General features: G+C 45.8%; 1 protein-coding gene across 1 annotated transcript in view; it reads right to left on the bottom strand.

The window, feature by feature from the left end:
* Positions 1-2,976: 2,976 nt before the first annotated feature.
* PEMT (phosphatidylethanolamine N-methyltransferase) overlaps positions 2,977-19,902 on the bottom strand; it is a 37,889-nt gene continuing 20,963 nt past the window's right edge. The window contains exons 4-7 of the mRNA XM_053471602.1: positions 18,611-18,756; positions 10,725-10,836; positions 4,345-4,419; positions 2,977-3,410 (exon numbers count right to left, since the gene is read on the bottom strand). Coding sequence (XP_053327577.1) covers positions 3,356-3,410; positions 4,345-4,419; positions 10,725-10,836; positions 18,611-18,756 — 388 coding nt within the window. The 3' untranslated portion in view covers positions 2,977-3,355. The remainder of the gene's footprint in view (positions 3,411-4,344; positions 4,420-10,724; positions 10,837-18,610; positions 18,757-19,902) is intronic.

Genomic DNA, 19,902 nt, shown 5'->3' with positions numbered 1-19,902 from the left:
CATTAGCCAGAGTGTCTGACTGGGTGATTAAGACTGAGCCATTCTATTGTTCCCCACAGGCAGTATGATAAGGAGTCGGGGTGTTTAGTAGATCGGGGATCAGATAACAGCGATATTTATGAGAAGATATTTTTAATCTGATAGCAGGAGTTCCCCTGTAACGATGATATTTACCGGTACTTAATTCCTGAGAAACGGATAATTAGTAACAATCAAATTATCGAGTCATTCTCCTCAGGTATCTGTGCCAAATCTCACCTGTAAATTGCCTGTTCCGTGTCAGCCGCTGGCATCTGAAGCCGAGGATTTCTAGGAAGGGTACGGACTTGTCATTAATAAACTGGAACATTGAACTAGATTTAGCCGGTGCCGGGTGGAAGCCGTGTATCCAGCTTCACGACTGATAGGGAACATGTTCCTCACACAATAACATAAGGGCCCAAACAATACCGGTCACATGCTTTCTGTACAATGGGTCTCATAGGACCCCCGTGTCCCCAGCAGCCCCTCGACCAATTACTTCTCCTTGGGGAGAAGCTGCAGTTCTGTGTCCTCTCTGTAGTCCACGGTTTTGTGTCACTGATTGTCAGGGCATGCGCGTGGGGGTCTCGTTAGATGCACGAGATGCATACTCACACGCTGCCGGCTCCAGTGCTGACTGGCGTGAGAGTTCCCGGGGGTCTAATGAGACCCCCACGCGTGTGCACAGAAAGTGCTTCTTTTAAAATGCAGTAAATAAGTGTTTTTGGTTAAATAGTGTATATTAGATCACTTATGATATATATCGTGCATTCTTTATCGCTGGGGCTGAATGGGACAATAAACTCTCCTATTTCGACACTTAGATTGCCACCATGTATCTGGACACGGAACACGGATGTTTCCTGCAGACTCGCATGCGATTCTCTGCAGATACCTGGAGAGCCGGTGGAAGCCAATCCGTGGAATGCTGTTCTTTGAGTCATAGCTGCTTTCTATCATAATGTTTTAGTTTATTCTCCGACTGCTTATAGTAAACAGTTCCAAGTACAGACTCATAACGCGTCGGGTGGAATGTACGGCGATGAAGACAAACAGTACTGAAGGCAACAAAGCAGTAAATTATAGGGAACCCAACGAGAAAACACCTGGGAGAGTAAACAGTTCTAGGTTCTTGACTTGGTACAGCTGGTGGCTTTCACGGTATAGAGGGGAAGGGTTACTAAGAGGTCAAACTTTGATATTATCGTAAACGTTCCATTTCCAAACGAGGGGGATGTTCACCAGATGGGGTTGGGAGTCATGTTGGGTTTGAAGGTATTCTCAAAGTCTTCTAGGTTTCCTCCTAAGTAGTGGTGGATCTGTTAGGAAGACTTAATCAGATGTCCATGCCAACCTAAAGTGATGGAACCACCGAAGACCTAAAATGATGGAACCACTGAATTCCTAAATAGATGGAACCAATGAAGACCTAAAGTGATGGAACCACTGATGACCTAAAGTGATGGAACCAATGAAGACTTAAAGTGACGGAAGTCGAGGACCAAAGGTGGAGACCACTATATGAAATCTCTATCACCAAGTAAATTATGGTTTAAAGGAACTCTTGGTTTAAAGCCCAAGTGAAGAAGCTGAAGCTCACTGGAAGAGCGCATCAAAGACTCGATGACCGGAAACCAACTTGAATCTCCTTCAGCAATTTCAGCTAAAACCGGTTCCAGAGACTCCACCGGCTTCATTCTTCACCAGCAGCCGAGTCCAGAAGGTTGAAGAGTTCCAGTCGTTTCTATCGATAGCGATGAAGGTTAATGTTCAGGTTTTCTGTTGTGTCCGGTGAAAGTTCTTCTCTTTCTAGGTCGCCGGCTATTGTTGGCTCCGTATCCATCCCGGCCAACGATTGACTCGTAACCTCTACTGAACAATTAACCCACTTTATTTTTTTTTTCGCAGGTGTTATATCTAATTTGCAGCAAGGGAACAGGTTTACTCGGTGACAGGATGAGAACGGGGCCAGCGCTCTCTGCTGTAACATTATTTCCAGGTTAAAATCGGCCCCCCGGCGGCCTCGAGCCGACGCGTTTCATTTGATTTCCTAAACGTTGTGTCACTAATCTCTGGCGCGGCAGCTGCTCTGACCCACAAATCAGGTTAATGCTTTGGAAATAAGGGCAATCAGTCCCACTGCGTTTGGTAGCGGTCGTTGATAAATAAGGGGCATCCAGGGGGGGGTGGGGGGGGGGTGTTTATGTAACATCGTAATATTTATTTTTAAACAGCTTAGCAGGGAAGTAAAGAAAACCTCGGAATGGAAATTGAAACAAAGTCACAGGAACGCGGCTAATTACCCAACCAAACCCACGCGTAAGTCAAGCCTCGCTCCAAAAATACACCTTACCATAAGGGCTTCATTCACTAAACAGTGCTTCAGAACGAGCAGCTCACTCTTCAAACTCAACCCAAATGATACAATTTTTGTCGATTTGCCTGCAAATTCTTGGTTTTGCTCATTTTTCCTGCGACAATTGATGTCATTAGTATCACGAATGCCATGAATTATGCCGGCAGCTACATTATCCCATCTTTGTTTACTTTTGGGGGATGATGATTAGGGCTCTGTCTACATCGTGACTCCGCGCCATATCGTTTGCACAAATATAATCAAAGCCTTAAAGCTGTAGTTATTTCCGATCTTCCACGGCGCTGCGGCCCGGGACGATGGGTTGGATGAACGTTTCTGCCGCGTCCCTGGCAGCCGACATGAACGATAATGAGTTTAATCTGAGCCGCCGGTCGCTGGTAGAGGGCAGAGAGATGAAAGAGGGTCCGGCTACGCCGGGCAGCGCGGCTGCAATCACGCAGGGCAATTAAAGACCGCCGTCTCGCCTAGCAGCGCACCGTGTAATTATCTCACACAACGTGCCGCTGGGAGAACGTTCGTGTAATTAGCGCGAGGAATGTCGCGGCGGGAAACGAAGCAATCGAGCGGCAGGACGCCTCTCTCGCATCGAACGTCCGTCGCGGAGGAACGAAGGCTTTCTTTCTTCTTTCAGAACAATCCTTTATTTCTCCCGACCCACAAAGCACATTGTACCGGGCAGAATGTCATTTAATGGACCGGATCACAGCACAGACGGACGTTCTGACATTCGGTTTTCCGTACTGCAATGCGGTGATTTTTTTTTTAACCTCAACACTGCTGGTGGCACTAAAAACATAACCAGAAACTAGTATTCCAACATTAAACGCGTCAGCCGAACGGACCGGCAGCAGTGCGAGTTGTCGGTCAGGGTTTGGCTACGCCTGACTTACACCAGAGGGGTACCTCTGACTTCGCGTTGTGATACTCTGCACTGCGAAGGGTTAAAGCCGGTCATTCTTATTTCTGCTTCTTTGACTCTTCTTTCTTCCGGTAGATTTCCTCGGTGAACGGCCTTTTAAAAGAGCACAGAGAAATGGGGTGTTATCTGGACTGCTGCTGGGGCGGCCCTGTATAATGTATAGTTAAATCAGTAAGAAGGCCCTGCAGAATGTATAGTTAGATCAGCGAGCCTACCCTGTATAATGTTTAGTTAAATCAGTAGGATGCCCTGTATAATGTTTAGTTAAATCAGTGGGATGACTCGATAAACCCCCTCCTTCTGCTGAGGATGATGGGAATTGTAGTTTAACACCAGGAGAGTTCCAAATATTTTTGGTACACATTCGGACAGGGCGACCGGACGCCAGAATTAGGTTATTTATTATTTGCCAGCAGGAATCCCCTCGGCAGCAGGAACATGAAGGGTTAACGCGCAGACACATCAGGTAATGGCTTCAGGTAAGCGCCGGGTTATCGGAGTGGAACGGACGTGTTGTGGAAACAAACAGGGGGGCTGTAAGGACAGGACGGGATCCCGAGCTGCCCCGGCGCCCGGCTGCCACTCGCTGCATCTGTCAGAGCCACGCCAGGCGCCGGGCTTTGGTTCCCAGTAAGAGATCAGGGAGCGCCGCTCGGATCCAGACTTTGGGCTCAGGCATTCTTCACGCCTCGCTGGGGACGCTAATGCCATCCATTCCCTTATCTGAGGCCGAGAAGCAGGCACACGTGCTGGAGTTTCTTGGACAGTCCCTGCATCTCACGTGGCCATACAGCCACGGACCGGGGGTTAACCCCTGTGCTGCCACGGCCTGAGGTTTTACTAGGGGTCAGTGTGGAGGATACAGAGGTCAATAGGTATACCTACAATCTATATCGGGATATCCCTGGCTCAACAGAGCTCACAGCTTAGTATGAGGGGTGCATTGCATAACAATTAGGAAACAGAAGGTAAGAAGGGTCCTGTTCAAAGGAGCTTACAATCTAGAAGACATTGGACGGTTACCTACCCTTCGAAAGCGATGGCGACTTTATAGGCTGTGGCCACGGCGGCTGTGAGCAGGAGCCCCGCTGGACTTGAGTTCCTGACATAAAAAAAAAGAGAGAGAGAGAGAGAGAGAGAAAAAAGGCTATTATTCTGGACCCGCGATAATTGTGAGTGAAAGTGGTGCGCGGCGTAGCTTTAATCGCACATAATACGGGGAGAGCACAGCAAACATTTCCAGGGAAGAACAGACACGACTCTGGAAACAAATAACCCCGAAACGCGGCCTCCCTGTAATTTCCCTCTAATGGGGCGGCACTCTGTACAGATAATCGCCTCTCCAAACACGCGGAGCCTGCGCGGCCTCCAGGAACGCAGGGACCCTTTTCTTATCATTGTTGGACTAATCCTTCGATGACTCGCGCAGATATTATCCAATTACTCATTCCTGTGAATTATAAAAGAAACGGCCAATTTTCGTAATAAACCTCATTTTAAGGATTCCCATTGCTTTCCATACACAAGGAAACCGTCCAATGATGCTAAGAGACTCAAATAATCCAAATACCGGGCAAAAGTTTTAGGCAGGCGAGAAAAAAATGCCGCAAAGTAAGAATGCTTTCAAAAAAATTCATGTTAATAGTTTATTTTTATCATTTAAAAAAATCTAAATCTGCTCAGTATTTGGGGTGACCACCCTTTGCCTTCAGCACCAGGGGTGAATTTCCCGGCTCAAACACCGCACTGAGCTGACGCTTTATGGCGATGCTAATGAAGTCCGTTCCTCCATAGACTTTCATTAGTCGGAGAGTCCGGCTGGGTGATTAAGACTGAGCCATTCTATTGTTTCCCACAGGCAGTGGGAGCGGTTTGTCTAATGCATGCCCAGCATACTCACTGCTAGCTGCAGAAAGCGCTCTGAGTTTAATGGGATTGCTTTCCTGCCAGCGACCGGCCGCTTCAGCTCTGCAGCTGCAGCTTTTTTTTTTAAAGGAAAACAATGCGTATTAAAGTTTTTACAAGGTTCTCTGACATGCGTTTTTTCGCTGGTGGGGCTGCATGTCTCTTTAAGTCCATGCTTTGTGTATTAATGAATCTCCCTAAAACCTCCCTGCTCCTAGAACTGCTTTCCGGTTGTCTGCGGGATCCGGGATCTACTCTATGTTAGTATCTCGCTGGTATTTGAGGCATTAACAGCGAGAACGCCGGGTATTTAAAATATTTTTAGAACTCCGACTTTCGGCAGAAGGATGGAGCCGTTCAGATGCTGCGTAAAAAATGTATCTTCTAACGCAATCGCGCCGTGAATCAAACGACCGAAAACCCTGCTCTTTTACCGCTCGCTTTCACAGCCCCCGGGGGCCAATCTCTTCTCAGAACCATCCTTGAAATACGTTATTCACACAGAACACGCGTCGCAGCGAGCTCCCGTGATCCAGCGGCGGGTTTTAACCCGAAGACTGCCAGACTGTCGTGCATTGCATGACTATGAGACAGTTTTTGGTTTCCTGAGGGGGTGGTGGATAAGTGGAGAAGCTGTCCGGCAGAAGTGGCAGAGGGTAATACGGTGAGGGAATTTAAACATACATGGCACAGGCATAACATCATTCTGAATATGAGGTGAAGGACCAAGACAGGATGGATCAAATGAGCTCCGATGGCGATTTCTGTGTGTGTGGGGGGGTCGAGTTTCAGATATGCCGACGTCACAACAAGTTGCTTAACTATAACATTTTAAAAGAATTTAAGGAACACTCCAACGTCCAATGGCGTCTTACCAATGAAAAATGCCGATTAACATACTTTGTATCTAATAGGCATTCCTTAAAGTTTTAGGAAGAACTTTAGGAGAAGCTGCAGCTCCAGATCTGCAGCACAATGCCTCCTATGCCTCTTTTTGCGTTTGACCCAACACAGCCCTTGGGGAGCCGGTGCTGGAGCTGACTGGGGGTCAGCATTTCATGTGGCAGGAGGAAAGGGGCAAATCCATATGGTAGGATGCTACAGACCCCCCCCCCATGCAATTGCAAGAGGGACCACACGGAAATTTAAAGGGGCCGGTCAGCCATTATCTGCATTAAAGTGGATGACTGATGGGTCTCTTTAATTCAGTACCGGGTGAAATAGATGGCACTGTGGATGTATTTGGGGGATATATCTAAGGTGCTGCTGTTAATGAGGGTCCTCTCGGGGGGGATGACCTGTCGATGATGCAGTCGAGGGACGTCACATTCCTGCGATTATCAGGGGGTATTAAATCTCAGACATGAGCGGGTGACTGGGAGCGAGCGGCTGTGTAAGTGCCCCACGGCTGAGCGACCACTCGGGGATTTTTGGCTTCCATATCGAAAATCTTTCACCGACATAAATGTCTCCATAAAAGATGGCCCCGGGGCTTCTTACCGCACAGGGGGGAAAGTTTAACGGTGACTACGGACCGATTGAGCTCAGACGGAGATGTGCCGTGTGACGTCAGCGATCTAAAATTATTATTACTGGTAGTCGGAACGCTTTCACGCCACAAGCGAAGACGTCTCTGCGCCATCTGGAAATCTCTGATCTAATTTTAGCCGTCTACGATACAAAAGCGAGCAGAGATAAGAGAACTCGAGAAGAACGGCTGTGTTCTAGAACAGAACAAACCCGCGTTGTCAGAATGTTCTGGTACCGACACGCTTACTGTCAAATGAAACTGGGGGACACTCAGCTTTGGTGACAACCCTCCAAACAGAGGCAAAGGGGGTCTCCACTTGGTCCAGCAGGAGTTTTGCCTGCGAGTACGTGCCTGTGACCTCCAAAACGCAAACTTTCTTCTGATTGGCCGACTCTCGATGCTTTAACAACGTTTTACACTTCTCGGAATAATGTACGGAATATGAATGTGGCTTTACGGAAAACCTACTGACGCTCCCCTCAAAGTTTGGGGACAAATAAACCGTTTTTACGCAAGCCACGTCGCTCGGTACGGGAAACATCAACAAGGGATCAGGAACTTATTTCTAGGGTGTAATTAAACTTCACATCTCAATGTACATTCCTGCACCGTGGAAAATATTTTCGGAATAATGCACGTATAGATGTATTATAGAGAGCGGTACGACGCGTTCCACAAACGTTAGGGCCGCTCGCAGGGACATCTTGTCTCTTCCACGGCCGAGCACAAAGCAGACATTAACCTGATGTTAACGGGTGCGTTTCGGCTCCCTATAGAGCGGCCATTAGCCGATGATGAGGCCCGGAATGTGTAGGTCGGCCGGCGGAATGACTTTGAAGGGTCTTGTAAAGCTGTGGTCCGCGCTAATTGCTCATTCGTCGAGCTTTCTATATCCGTCGGCGGCAGTCAATTCAGATTAAGCTTTCATTTCCACTCTGAACCTGGCTTGTTTTCTCTTTTATTAAACATTCCTCTTTCTAAATCAATATCCATCTGCCGAGGACGCAGCCGGCGCTCAAACAACACTCATTTCCCGTGGGCTCGCTAATGATGTTAAACGGGTAAACATTAAAGGCTCTGACCCCGTTCTGATTATATATATTTCTTATTTCCCCCCTGCTAATAATAGAGGGAGAGTTCATTGTAGGGTTCAGTGTGACTTGGTGTCCTGGGACTCCAGATCGGTCCTAATTGTCCCTTTCTGGTCGAATGGCTCTCAGAAGTCGGTTTATGAGGTTTCTGGACGAACCCGATGAGCGTCTCGAACTCCCTGACTCGGGAAGTGATTTAGAGAACAGGCTTCCCATTGTTACACTTCAGATTATTGTTTTGATGGCTGCGTCGGTAGTATTGGGGTAAAATTATCCATAATATGCTGGTGACCTCCACGAGAGTCCGAATTGCGAAAAGCTCCTTGGTCTTGTGAGCGCGCCGAGTGATGAACAAGCGGTTCCTAAGCAATGAACGGAGGATTTGGAAAAGATTTTACCTACGACCCATCGTTACTGTAGACGACCATGTGGGGTAAGAAAGCTCCATGTTCTAAATGATGCAAGAAAAGTACACAAGGCCGGGGAAAGTCACTTTCAGAGATATTGATCGTCACCCAGACAGGGCTGAAAGAAATGCGGAGCAACATAATAATTATTATATTAAATTAAAACCAAGGCTCTGATAAGAGGACCAACGCGTTTCGCCAATCAATTAAAAAAATATGTAAAAATCTTCGAGTGATTTCTGAATCTGAGAGAAAATCCGCTCCCATTCTGAATTCAGCCCTCAACGAATTTGTTAATTTTGGTGATTTTGTGAATTTAGGGGAAAGCAGAGCATACCTGAATTCTCTTAATAATGCTTCAAGAACCGTACCCGGTATCAGCCATTTGAAAGGTAATCGACCTTACGCAGAACCTGCCTCTCAACGTAACATTCTAAATTATCCGATTGTAGCTCTTAGGGAATAAAAATCAACCTTTTTTTCCCCCAAATGTATTTCCGAGTGTCTAATTCTGGATCGTCTTCCGCACCTGATTCTGTATAGCAGGTTCTTGCGTCCTCGTGTGCCCCGCTGATTATAATTAGCGGTCTCCTTGTGAATATGGAAGGCGTATAAAGGTCTGTTTTGCTCCGCCGCCGCGGCACAGCGATAACCTCTTACATTATTGAACCAGCCGATGAAGCAGATTGAAATCGTCATGGATCTATCCTGGGCTCCATTTAGCTTGGCGGCGTCTTGGGGTTATATCCGTTCAAAAGGCTTCAAAACAAAGTCATTTGTAGACTTTAACAAATCACCGGCTGATGGGGACCGGAGACTTAAAACGGAAACTTTCCTGCCCCACAGCCCAGTTAAAATGAAAGCGTATTAAAGCCCTAACCCGCTGTGAGTAGTTTAATAAGCATGCATCCAAAATGAAAGAAAATAAGTAACTCAAACTTACCTAAAGTGGCAGCTGCAGCTCTGCAGATGCAGCTACCATCCTCCTGTGTGGTCCTATTATTCTTGGCACCAATTGGCTTGAAGCAGCCAATCAGTGGCAGGAAAAGCACTCCCATTTCTATCAATGGGGGCTCTTCTCGAGGTGTGATTGGCTGAACAGATCTCCTGGAAGGAAAACAGCTGGGGGGGGCAGGTGAAGGGGCAAATGCATATGGAGAAGGGGGGTCCGCAGAATCCTCCCATCCAACAGCGACACCATGAAAAGTTAAAGGGGCCACATAGCTATCACATGCATTAAAGTGCATATGATGGCTGGTAGACAATAAAAAAGATTTTTTTGGCCCAACGGTTTGGCCCCCTTTCCAACGAGCCCCCAATAATAACATTGATTATATATTTATATTATAATCACGTGAGCAGAGAGGGAGTACGTCCAGGTGGAAAGAGTAAATGCAGCGAAATCAGGTAAATCAAAGAAATAAAAGGTATTATTATTATTACTAAAAACAATTAGCATTACAAAGTGGCAACATTTGATTCCCTGCGGAATAACGCGGCGTTCTTAGTTCTGACGATTAACGGAGATGAAGTCTGGCCCGGCACGCAGACCGTAGGGGTCCGTGAACCTCGACATCGTTATACGCAATTTATTAATCCAAATTATCGCTCGATCGAGGCTCGTTAAGAAGCATTTGTCCCATTTCCAGGGCACTAGGGTTCCTGGCGCGCACGCTTACCCACATATGCAAAGCAGCCAATATGATATCATTTTTTCCTCCTCATTCTAAGCATCTGTCACGTCGGTTTTTTCTAATTCTCATAAATGCCTTATCAGGCCCGCTGATTTATTTATGTCAACAAGGACAAATTTGCATGAGGACTGATTGCGTTAATTGACTAATTGTGCCGAGTCCCGGGAGCCGCGCTTGGTTGGATGATCCTAATTTCCTACACGGCAGCCAATCAGCGGAACAATAACACCTTCTCTCTGTTACTGTAACTCGATGGAAATATACATTAAATCAGTTAGTAACGAGCTGATCAGAACAGTAATTAGTCAATGTACTCGCTCCAATTAGTGTGATTGGACACCAGCTGCGTGTTAAGGGTACAGCGTATCAATCTCTCGGTACCCAGAAAGTCCTACGGGTGACCCGGTAACCCTGAGCTGGAGTCCAGTCTGGTCAGTCATTGGTTTCTTGTGTTTAGTGAAGCTTACTTTACTTTACTGAAAGGGCAGTAGATAAGTGGAACAGCCTCCCAGCAGAAGTGGTTGAGGGTAATACAGTGAGGGTATTAAACATGCGTGGGATAGACATACGGCTCCTGAATCTAAGACGAGACCAACGACTGATTAAGGTTTGAGTCGTTACAGCAGGAGAAACGGGCAGACAAGATGAGGGCCGAATGGGGCCGATCTGCCAGCAGATGCTTTGTTTCTATAAACCTATTTATAAGCATCTCCCATGACTTAATGCTATAAGGAGAGGCTGGCACACGTATGAACTACACAAGGGGCTGATTTACTCACACAAGGGCCAGACCCAGATAGTTGGCAGTGCTGCCCCAATACATCGGATTCTCTGTAACGCTGAACGGGAAGCTGGTGACCTTCTCATCCATCAAGATTCCAAAATAATCACCTGGAATCAGAAGACAAACACAGCCAATTAATATGCAACAAGTGGCCGACCCATCGGGGGGAAGTCGCGCATCCTACGTACCAACGTGCAAATGTCACCTCGCAATTCCATTAGCAGGGCAAGGGAGGGTATAAAGGGGCAAATGCCCCCACCCCCTTACTGAGGTAATCCTCGACCTTGGTTAATATTAGGTTGTAGGGACTCAACCTAGGTTTTAGTTTACTATTTTAAATTATTTTTATTTAAATGGGGAAGGGCTGTGAGTTACAGGCGAGGGTATGCAAGTTCCCACTGAACTCGCATGCCTTCACCAGTAACATGTAAAAGTTGAAGAAACTCGTATACCCTCACAAACATATAGTGTGTTAGCATGTGAAGGTATGAGACTGGAGTTAAGTCTGGTCAGTCTAATTAATGCTTCTGAGCATAACTCCCAGCGCTGTATACAGTAATAGCCCCCGACGCTTTATGCAGTAATATAACCCCCCCAGCGCTGTATACAGTAATAACCCCCAGCGCTGTATACAGTAATATACCCCTCCAGCGCTGTATACAGTAATATAACCCCCAGCGCTGTATACAGTAATATAACCCCCCAGCGCTGTATACAGTAATATAACCCCCAGCGCTGTATACAGTAATACCCCAGCACTGTATACAGTAATATAACCCCCAGCGCTGTATACAGTAATAACCCCAGCGCTGTATACAGTAATATAACTCCCCAGCGCTGTATACAGTAATATAACCCCCCAGCGCTGTATACGGTAATATAACCCCCCCAGCGCTGTATACAGTAATACCCCAGCACTGTATACAGTAATATAACCCCCAGCGCTGTATACAGTAATAACCCCAGCGCTGTATACAGTAATATAACTCCCCAGCGCTGTATACAGTAATATAACCCCCCAGCGCTGTATACGGTAATATAACCCCCCCAGCGCTGTATACGCTCTGCAGATCTGGAAGCCGTCATTGCTGTCAGTCATGTGACGTATTTTTAATCGGATCCTAGTAAGAAATTAGTGGGAGAATCACTTTAAAGGAAGACCTATCTTTAGTTATCTGCTACATTCTAACACATATTCTGCAGGACCTATAAAAAAAGATTTCCTCTTACGTTATCGCACCTCGCCTGTCAACAGCGCCATCAATTAAAAATGCGTCTTTTCTGCACGTAAACCGACTCTTTTCAATTAAATTTAGAAGACGTGATTCAAAATTAATAATAAAAAAAAGTGGAAATAACTGCGCGGAAGCTTAAAAGGTGAAACGTATCAATGGTAACCTTTTTTGCTACCTTTTCAGAAACTAGGCAATTATGTATTTAAAGCAGATGTACGTTTTCGGCGCCCCGCGAGTATTTATTCATCGAGGACGTCACCGGCTAAATATACGCTCTATCGTGTTAACGGGTAATGAGGATTCTCGCCGGCCGGGCTTCTTAATGGAATCTGTGAACCGGCCTCTGCCGGTAACCAGATCAACGCTCCGACCTCCCGCCGCCTCGCGGATATTTATGTGCCATGTACATTAGGCTGATGTAAGCATGTACGCAAATCTCCGGCCTCCGCGCTCTATCGCCTGGGTTACGGGGCGAACGTCCGGGGGGGGCACGAAGGAGTCGGGTCAAAGACACAAATATTCTCGTTTTAAGATGATGTATGATGTAATGTATAGCCGGGTGGGATTCTGGGGCGGCTTGAAACTCACAATTTGTGAGAATTCAATGAAAAACGGCAAAGTACCGGGACGCTCAGCTTCTTGAATCTCCGTGAATTCCTCGGGACGTAGAATATACATTAAAGCGAGCGTTTCTTGGAAGTTTAAGACGCTGACGCGGTTTGCATTAAATTATTCCGCCCCGGCTCCGTATATTAGCGTTAGTGCGAGGTAGGACGTGAGGTGGCAGCTCCATGCGATAACTCCGAATATTTGTTCTCTACATGTAAAAATGACACTGTCTTGAGGAATCTCGGTCTCCATGGTGATTTGCATTAAACATCGCGCTGTATACACGCCGTACGTACGAAAATGCTGCAAGAAAAGCCTGGATTTCAGAATCTGGACCCAAAATCCCAGATATTTTATTAAAGACTAAGAGATCTCGACAGGTCCGGCTTGGGGGAGAGAAGAGAAGGGGGGGGGCATTTAAATACATAAAGGGGTTAACAAAGTAAAGGAGGAGAAAAATTACAACAAGAGACCCGAATCTAACGCTAGAGGATCAGAGACTGAGATGGAATGGAAGGAAGTTTTACTGTTACTGAGAGGGTGGTAGATAAGTGGAACAGCCTCCCAGCAGAAGACTTCATGCCATAAGGGCCGTGTTTTGGACAAGTCTAGTTCTTCTAAACTTTATTCTGCGCAATGATTTGGAGAAATGAAGTCTTTTAAAGGAATCATTAAATGGAAAGTCCCGGATAAATGGGGAAGAGAGATGATGGGTAGAAACAAGGGGTTAATGGGAACCAAAATGAAGAAGCGAAGGGGTGTAATAAGAAATGTAAGAAGCGTTGGGGTATAAAATGCAATAAAAAGGTAAAGACTGGGACGCAGAGGAAACTCTCGAGAGATAAATAATGATTTTTGGTTAATAAATAGGTTGTTTTTATGCACTTTTTAAGGTGACTGTAAAAGCCGCTCGATGGATGGAGCTTGGGTTGGGACGCCGCAGCGTGGCCGGCGTGACGTGGCGGTGCGGAGCGCGTCGGGCTCTGCGGGTTCGTAATGAGCTGTTTACTCCGTAGAAGCCGCTTCCAATCCAGTTTGTGGCTCCCTTTGACCTTGGAGAAGTTTCTTCTCCGGCCGGCGTGTAAAGCCGCAGTTACTAAAGCGTGAGAAATCCTCGGCATTCTGCCCGAAACGCTCACAACAACAACAGAAGAGCAAAACAAGAACCGTCGTGTCCAACGTCCTCCGCGCAGGATCCGGCAGACAGAGAGAGAGGTGTAAGAGGGCAAAACATGACCGTACCGCCACGTAAAAATATAGATAGAGGTCTCAACGTTTCAGGCTTGGGGGAGAGAAGAGAGACGGGGGGGGGGGCATTCAAATACATAAAGGGATTTAACAAAGTACCGGAGGGAATTTATTACAAAGGAGGAGAAAAAGTTACAAGAGACCGGAATCCAACACTAGAGGATCAGAGGCTGAGATGGAATGGAATGAAGTTTTACTTTACTGACAGGGTGAACAGCCTCCCAGCAGAGGTGGTAGAGGGTAATACAGTGAGGGGATTAAACATGCATGGGATAGACATACGGCTCCTGAATCTAAGACGAGACCAGCGACCAGCGACCATCGGACCCCGCGTTTGCAGTCCCTGCCTGACATAGTACTCCGGAGGTACCGAAGTCGAAAGATCTCTTACGTTTCTTACTTGGACGGCGCAAATAGGGGGTCTCAAAACTACGCAGCTGGCGAGCCGCCCACGTCAAAAAGTAGGGCAAACAAACAAAAAGTATAAAAGGAAAAAAAAGCGAAAGAAATCTAGTGTGAGGGCGAGGTCTGATTGCCTGACGAGGGCGCAGGTGGCGACGCTGCAAGCGATTATTTATTGTGTCGGAAAGCAGGAATCTTTATCAAACAATGAGCCTGATGCATGCTGGGAAACGGAGACGCAGCAGTGCCACTGGGCCAGGGAAACTATGACACAGTAACCTTGTTTTCCTGTGTGATTTGTGTTATTTTTGATAATTTGCCCTAAATTACGTTTCTTCAATGTATTACCTGCCAAAAGATCTGAGAAAAAAAATGGAGAAGAAAAAAAAACAAAAAAAAAAAAAAAAAAAGGAATGCAAAACATAAATGCCCTTTGAGGGTATTTCAGTGCCCCTCCCCACTGGGATGATGGGGTATTAAAGCGGCAGATAAAAAAAAACTCTTTTGGAGAGGCATGCATCCTATAAAAAAAGAGAGAAAGAAATAAAGTGAGAAAGAGAAAGAAAGAGATGAAGAAAGAGAGAGAGAAAAAAAGAATAAAAAAGAGAGAAAAGGCATAGAGACAGAGAAAGAAAGAAAGAAAGAAAGAAAGAAAGAAAGAAAGAAAGAAAGAAAGAAAGAAAGAAAGAAAGAAAGAAAGAAAGAAAAAGAAAATGAAGAAAAAAAGAGAAAGAATGAAAAAAGAAAAAGAGAAAAAAGAATGAAAAAAGAGAGCGAAAGAATAAAAAGGAGAGGGAAAGAAAGAAAAATGAAGAAACAGGGAAAGGCAAAGAGACAGAGGAAGAAAGAAAGAAAAAGGAGATAAAGAAAAAGAGAGAGAAAGAATGAAAACATTTAAAAAGAAAAGAATGAAATAAACCCCACCCACTTCTACGGTATGGGGTATGCGGAGCATTTAATTCCCAGTAATGGCGCGCATGGATCCACGGCACGGTATATTTATACATTTTGCCCTTCTATCTCTTTAAGTATGCAGCGCGGTTATCGGGGGTTATACTTGGGGTCCACTAAACCCCTCCCAGGATGTTTTAATTACCCCCTCAAACCAGCTTTAAAGGTTCATAGAGTTACCCCTATTTTTAGTTAAGTAATTATTTATTCATCGATATTGACCCTTGCATGTCCTCACCCGCAACTCACAAAATGTAAAGTCGCAGGCACTCGCAGGAAACACCTGAAAATGCCAATGTTTGCATGCGGGGTTACACGACCTCAGTGGAGTTAACCCTCAACTTGACTGACGACTCGACTTTTTCGTGAATAGATCCAAATGAAAAAAAACAAGAGTAATAATATATTTTTTTGGTGGCTCCTCTTTAATGCAGCAAAGAATTAGGCGGGCGTTTCAGATCTTCTATATTTACAGCTCCCATTACACTAAGCCATCCAAATGATTGTATCTTCCCCGGGAAACGCGCTGAGTTGCGCTCACAGATTATCAGCCGGATGAGTATTATTCACCTCGCATCAAGGAAAATAAAGTCTTGCCCGGTAGCCGTTGCATAAACTTAGCAATAAAAAAAATATGACGGTAATTCCGTTTGCAACATTTCTTTTTTTTCAGTATTTTAGGCCAAATGCGTGAATAAATATTTGGGTGAGTCACGCTCGGCCCGCGAATTACCCGCAAAGCGCTGTTGTTCGTCTCCTCGTCATCTGCAATGCATGTAGCCTTTGGGAGCCGTGTTTTCATACAATGCGATCGCACATCTCTGCTCAGACAATGCCTGCTTTTCATGCAGGAGACAAAGCGGGAGGCTCTGGCATGACACAACCACCTAAACATTAGTCACCATTAAAAACATATAACCTCTTGGCAGATCGGCCCTATTCGGCCCCGTCTAGTCTGCCTGCTTTTCCTGCTGTAGTTGTTGGTCTCGTCTTAGATTCAGGAGCTGTCTGTCTATCCCATGCATGTTTAAATCCCCTCGCTGTATTACCCTCTACCACCTCTGCTGGGAGGCTGTTCCACTTATCTGCCACCCTCTCAGTCCCTCACAGCTCTACAGTGGTTGGAGAACTACGACTCTCATGATCTCGGCCAGACCTTGGACGGTTGGACAGTTAAAGAATGGGAATGGAAGCTGCTGTAGTTCTTTAACTCTTAGACAGTCACGTGTTACCCAGACAACGATGTTACTTGATCATTAACCCCTTAATGACAAAGCCCGTACATGTACGGGCTCAAAATGCATTGTTTTCAATGGGTTTAGGGGCCGCCCATTGTCCTTAAGGGGTTAATGTATCAGAAAATGTATTTATTTATAGGAACGGAGCGCAGTTTAGTGCCAAATTGCTCGTGACCTTGGCCTTCGAAACATTTCGCCATCATTACAACAAGAAAACAACCTCATTACACGTAATGGGCGATCGCGGGGCACCGGCGAGAGCCGGACCTGGTCAGATTCTACGAGATACGCCGGTTAATAAACAGCGGAGCATTTCAGTAAAGGGGCCGTTTAATGTTCCTGACAGCCCCGCTGTGGAAGAATGTATATTAAATAACCCTCTGTGAGGACTTTAACAAAAAATGAAAGTTGCAGTCCTGAAGCTGCAGCTGCCCTCCTCCTCTATAGCCCGTGCAGCAGGAAAGCGCTTCCATTAAAAACAATGAGAACGCTTTCTAGCTATGAGTATAACATTTTTTTGGACTGATAAGAAGTAATCCTCTTGCCACTTTTTACACCCAGAAATTACGCTTTACTGCCATTAACCGTCACAAAAAGAATAGCAATAATCAAGGCTAATTAGCAAAAAAAAACAACTTAAAAGTTTATATCTATAGAAAAAAGAGGCACATTTCTTATATATACATATATATTATTATTATTATTATTATTAATATCAGTATTCATTGGTTTTTAAAGCACCATCAGATTCAGCATATAGTATAATATATAACATACAGCATAATTCATATAAAATTGCACCGATAGTAACAATATGTAGGGTTAGGATATAATTCATCCAGCGTGCGGGTGAAGTCAGGTAACGCCGCGCTGTCCTATATACCGCACTCTATATCATTCGGATGCTGGAAAGGTCACCGTCACTAAATAGGTCGAGCCGGGAATGAAAAAGGTAAACGCTCTGATTAAGAGACGGGGGCGAGAGAGGCAGGTGGACGGAACATCGGAGGGAGATAAGAGCGGGGCCGAGCGGGGCTTTAACTAGGCCAAGACAGGGCACCTGTTCTCCAAGTCACCCTCCTTCTAATCCGGAGATAGGAACTGCCGCCCTACATCTGCCTCTAACAGGCGGATTTAACCCTTAGCGGAAGAGATATGGCCATGAGACGCCCGCCCCACGCGCCGAGCCCGTGAGCAGCCAGACCGTTATCTATGGCCAACTTATTTCGAGCGTCAGGTACATTCGCCTGCTTTCTGGTCTGGTTATTTTTTTTTACTCTTTTTCAACAATTATTTGGGGTCGTTTGGAGGTAAAAACCATGAACACAATTTTTCCCGGACAACAAGGTCCGCCGTAGGCAGTAGACGCATTTGGGGTCGTTGTCGTACATGCGCGTGATCCAAATCCTGTCGCCCGCTTTCTCACCCCTCTAGCGCTGGTAACAATGTTTGGGACTTATTAATATTTACGTTCCTTTGAATATCTTATTACACAACATTTAAACACGCGGTGTCTCCACCCAGGACATCTCCGGTTCTGGGTACACAGACTGGGTGTAGGCGCTACCGGCACGTCCGCTGCTCCGGATCGAGTTTTTGGCTTAAGAACGATCAACGAGGCGTTTAACCTTTTAATGCCGATTACATAAAGTTTGGCTTTTTGTGTCGAGATCCGACCTGAGGCTATAAAGCTGCAGTTCCACCGGCTCTGCGGAATGTAACGCTTTCCACGTACTGGAAGGGTAATGCAAACGAGGAGAAAGCAACATCGTATTTCTCCATGTACAGGAGGTTTGGTACCCTGGTGGTTGGGGTATTTCATTCATGCGCAGGACACCCCCCTACCGGAGGTGCAGCTCTCCAACACCCACCTGGTCCTGTGGAGGGGGGGGGTCGAGATCTGCGCCACGGTGCCCCCGGTAGCCAACACACTGGCCAGAGATTAGGTGCTTTAATATTTCTTATGTCTCTTCCCCGAAACTGAAATCCCCCGCGGTCCCCGGAGATCGTAATGTACAGCAATGTATACTATTTACCATATTATCTCCCAGAACACGCTATGGGATTGGATGGTTTACGGAATATTATATTTCGTTTTATTGCGTTTTGTTACTTTAAGGTTCTGCTTTATCCAAAACGACAAACCCGCCCGCAGTACGATTCATTCTGTGCTTTTGCCGCCTGAAATCCTCTCTTACCCAAGTACGTCCCCGTGAATCCCAGAGCGAGGAAACTGCAGACGACGAGTATCATTCCTGCACCCATACACAGCAAGCCCAAGTAATAGAGTCCGGGGGTCTCCAAAGCCGACAGCTGGGGCTGAGTCTTCAGGGCTTCCGAAAAACTACAAAGAAAGCAGCCGGTTATACAAAGACTGCAAACCTAAACCTTTTTAGGGCCGATAATTGGGAAGCTGACGCAGTTATACATTGTTTAGGTGTAATATAAAGAAGTTTTACTTTACTGGGAGGGTGGTAGAAAGGGGAACAGCCTCCCAGCAGAAGTGGTAGAGGGTAATACAGTGAGGGGATTAAACATGCATGGGATAGACATACGGCTCCTGAATCTAAGACGAGACCAACGACTGATTAAGGTTTGAGTCGTTACAGCGGGAGAAACGGGGGCCGATCTGTTGGAAAATTCTATGTATGTATCTCTGTAAAGTTAATGTTGAGTTATCACCATAGCAACCGATGGAAATTGGTGACTGTTCTTCATATTACGATAGAGGAGCATAAACTGAGATGATTATAAGAACCAAGGAGAGACGTTCTGGAGACCCCCCCCCCCCGGCATGACTTTATATATTACTCGTTACTCATATATTACGCATTCCTAATATATTCCTAATATATGTAACCAGTTTAGTTTGAGCCCCGAAGCTGTGAAGAAGATGTAACTTGAGTTAATAGCAGGGACGTCTCCCCCCGACCCCCCCATACTCCTCCTCTGTACATTTATCTAGTTATATGATGAATCACCATTATATTTACGGTATTTTTGTAATCGACTCCCACATCCTTCTATATTATAAGCATCTCCTCATCTTTTGTTTCTGTCCAAATTGTTTTGTGCTGTTTAGCCGTTGTACAGCGCTGCGGAATACGACGGCGCTATATAAATACTCAATAATAATAAATACGGTGGATTTGAGGGTTCTTTTCTTCCGCGCCCTCCTGTCTCTCACAGCCACAAAGCCAACATACCGCATCCAGCGCTGGATTTAAGGCTCAACGTAAAATATTTTTCATTGGAACTTCCCCTTTAATCTGCCGTATAGACAACTTCTGAGACGTCTCTCCATGTATATACACTACCGATATGTGGCAAGAGACGGAGACACAATGTATCAACCGCACAACGGATCACACAACACCTTGTATTCTTTTCCTAAACTGTGAGGGACAGCGAGAAGAAGATGTGATCTAAAATGCATTATTATTTACTATTATTATTTATTGTTTTATATAGCGCCATCATATTCCCCAGC

The sequence above is a fragment of the Spea bombifrons genome, chromosome 7 (assembly GCF_027358695.1).
Source record: "Spea bombifrons isolate aSpeBom1 chromosome 7, aSpeBom1.2.pri, whole genome shotgun sequence".
Taxonomy (NCBI): domain Eukaryota; kingdom Metazoa; phylum Chordata; class Amphibia; order Anura; family Pelobatidae; genus Spea; species Spea bombifrons.
The sequence above is the reverse complement of the archived record's forward strand: the minus strand, read 5'-3'. Positions and strand labels throughout refer to the sequence as shown.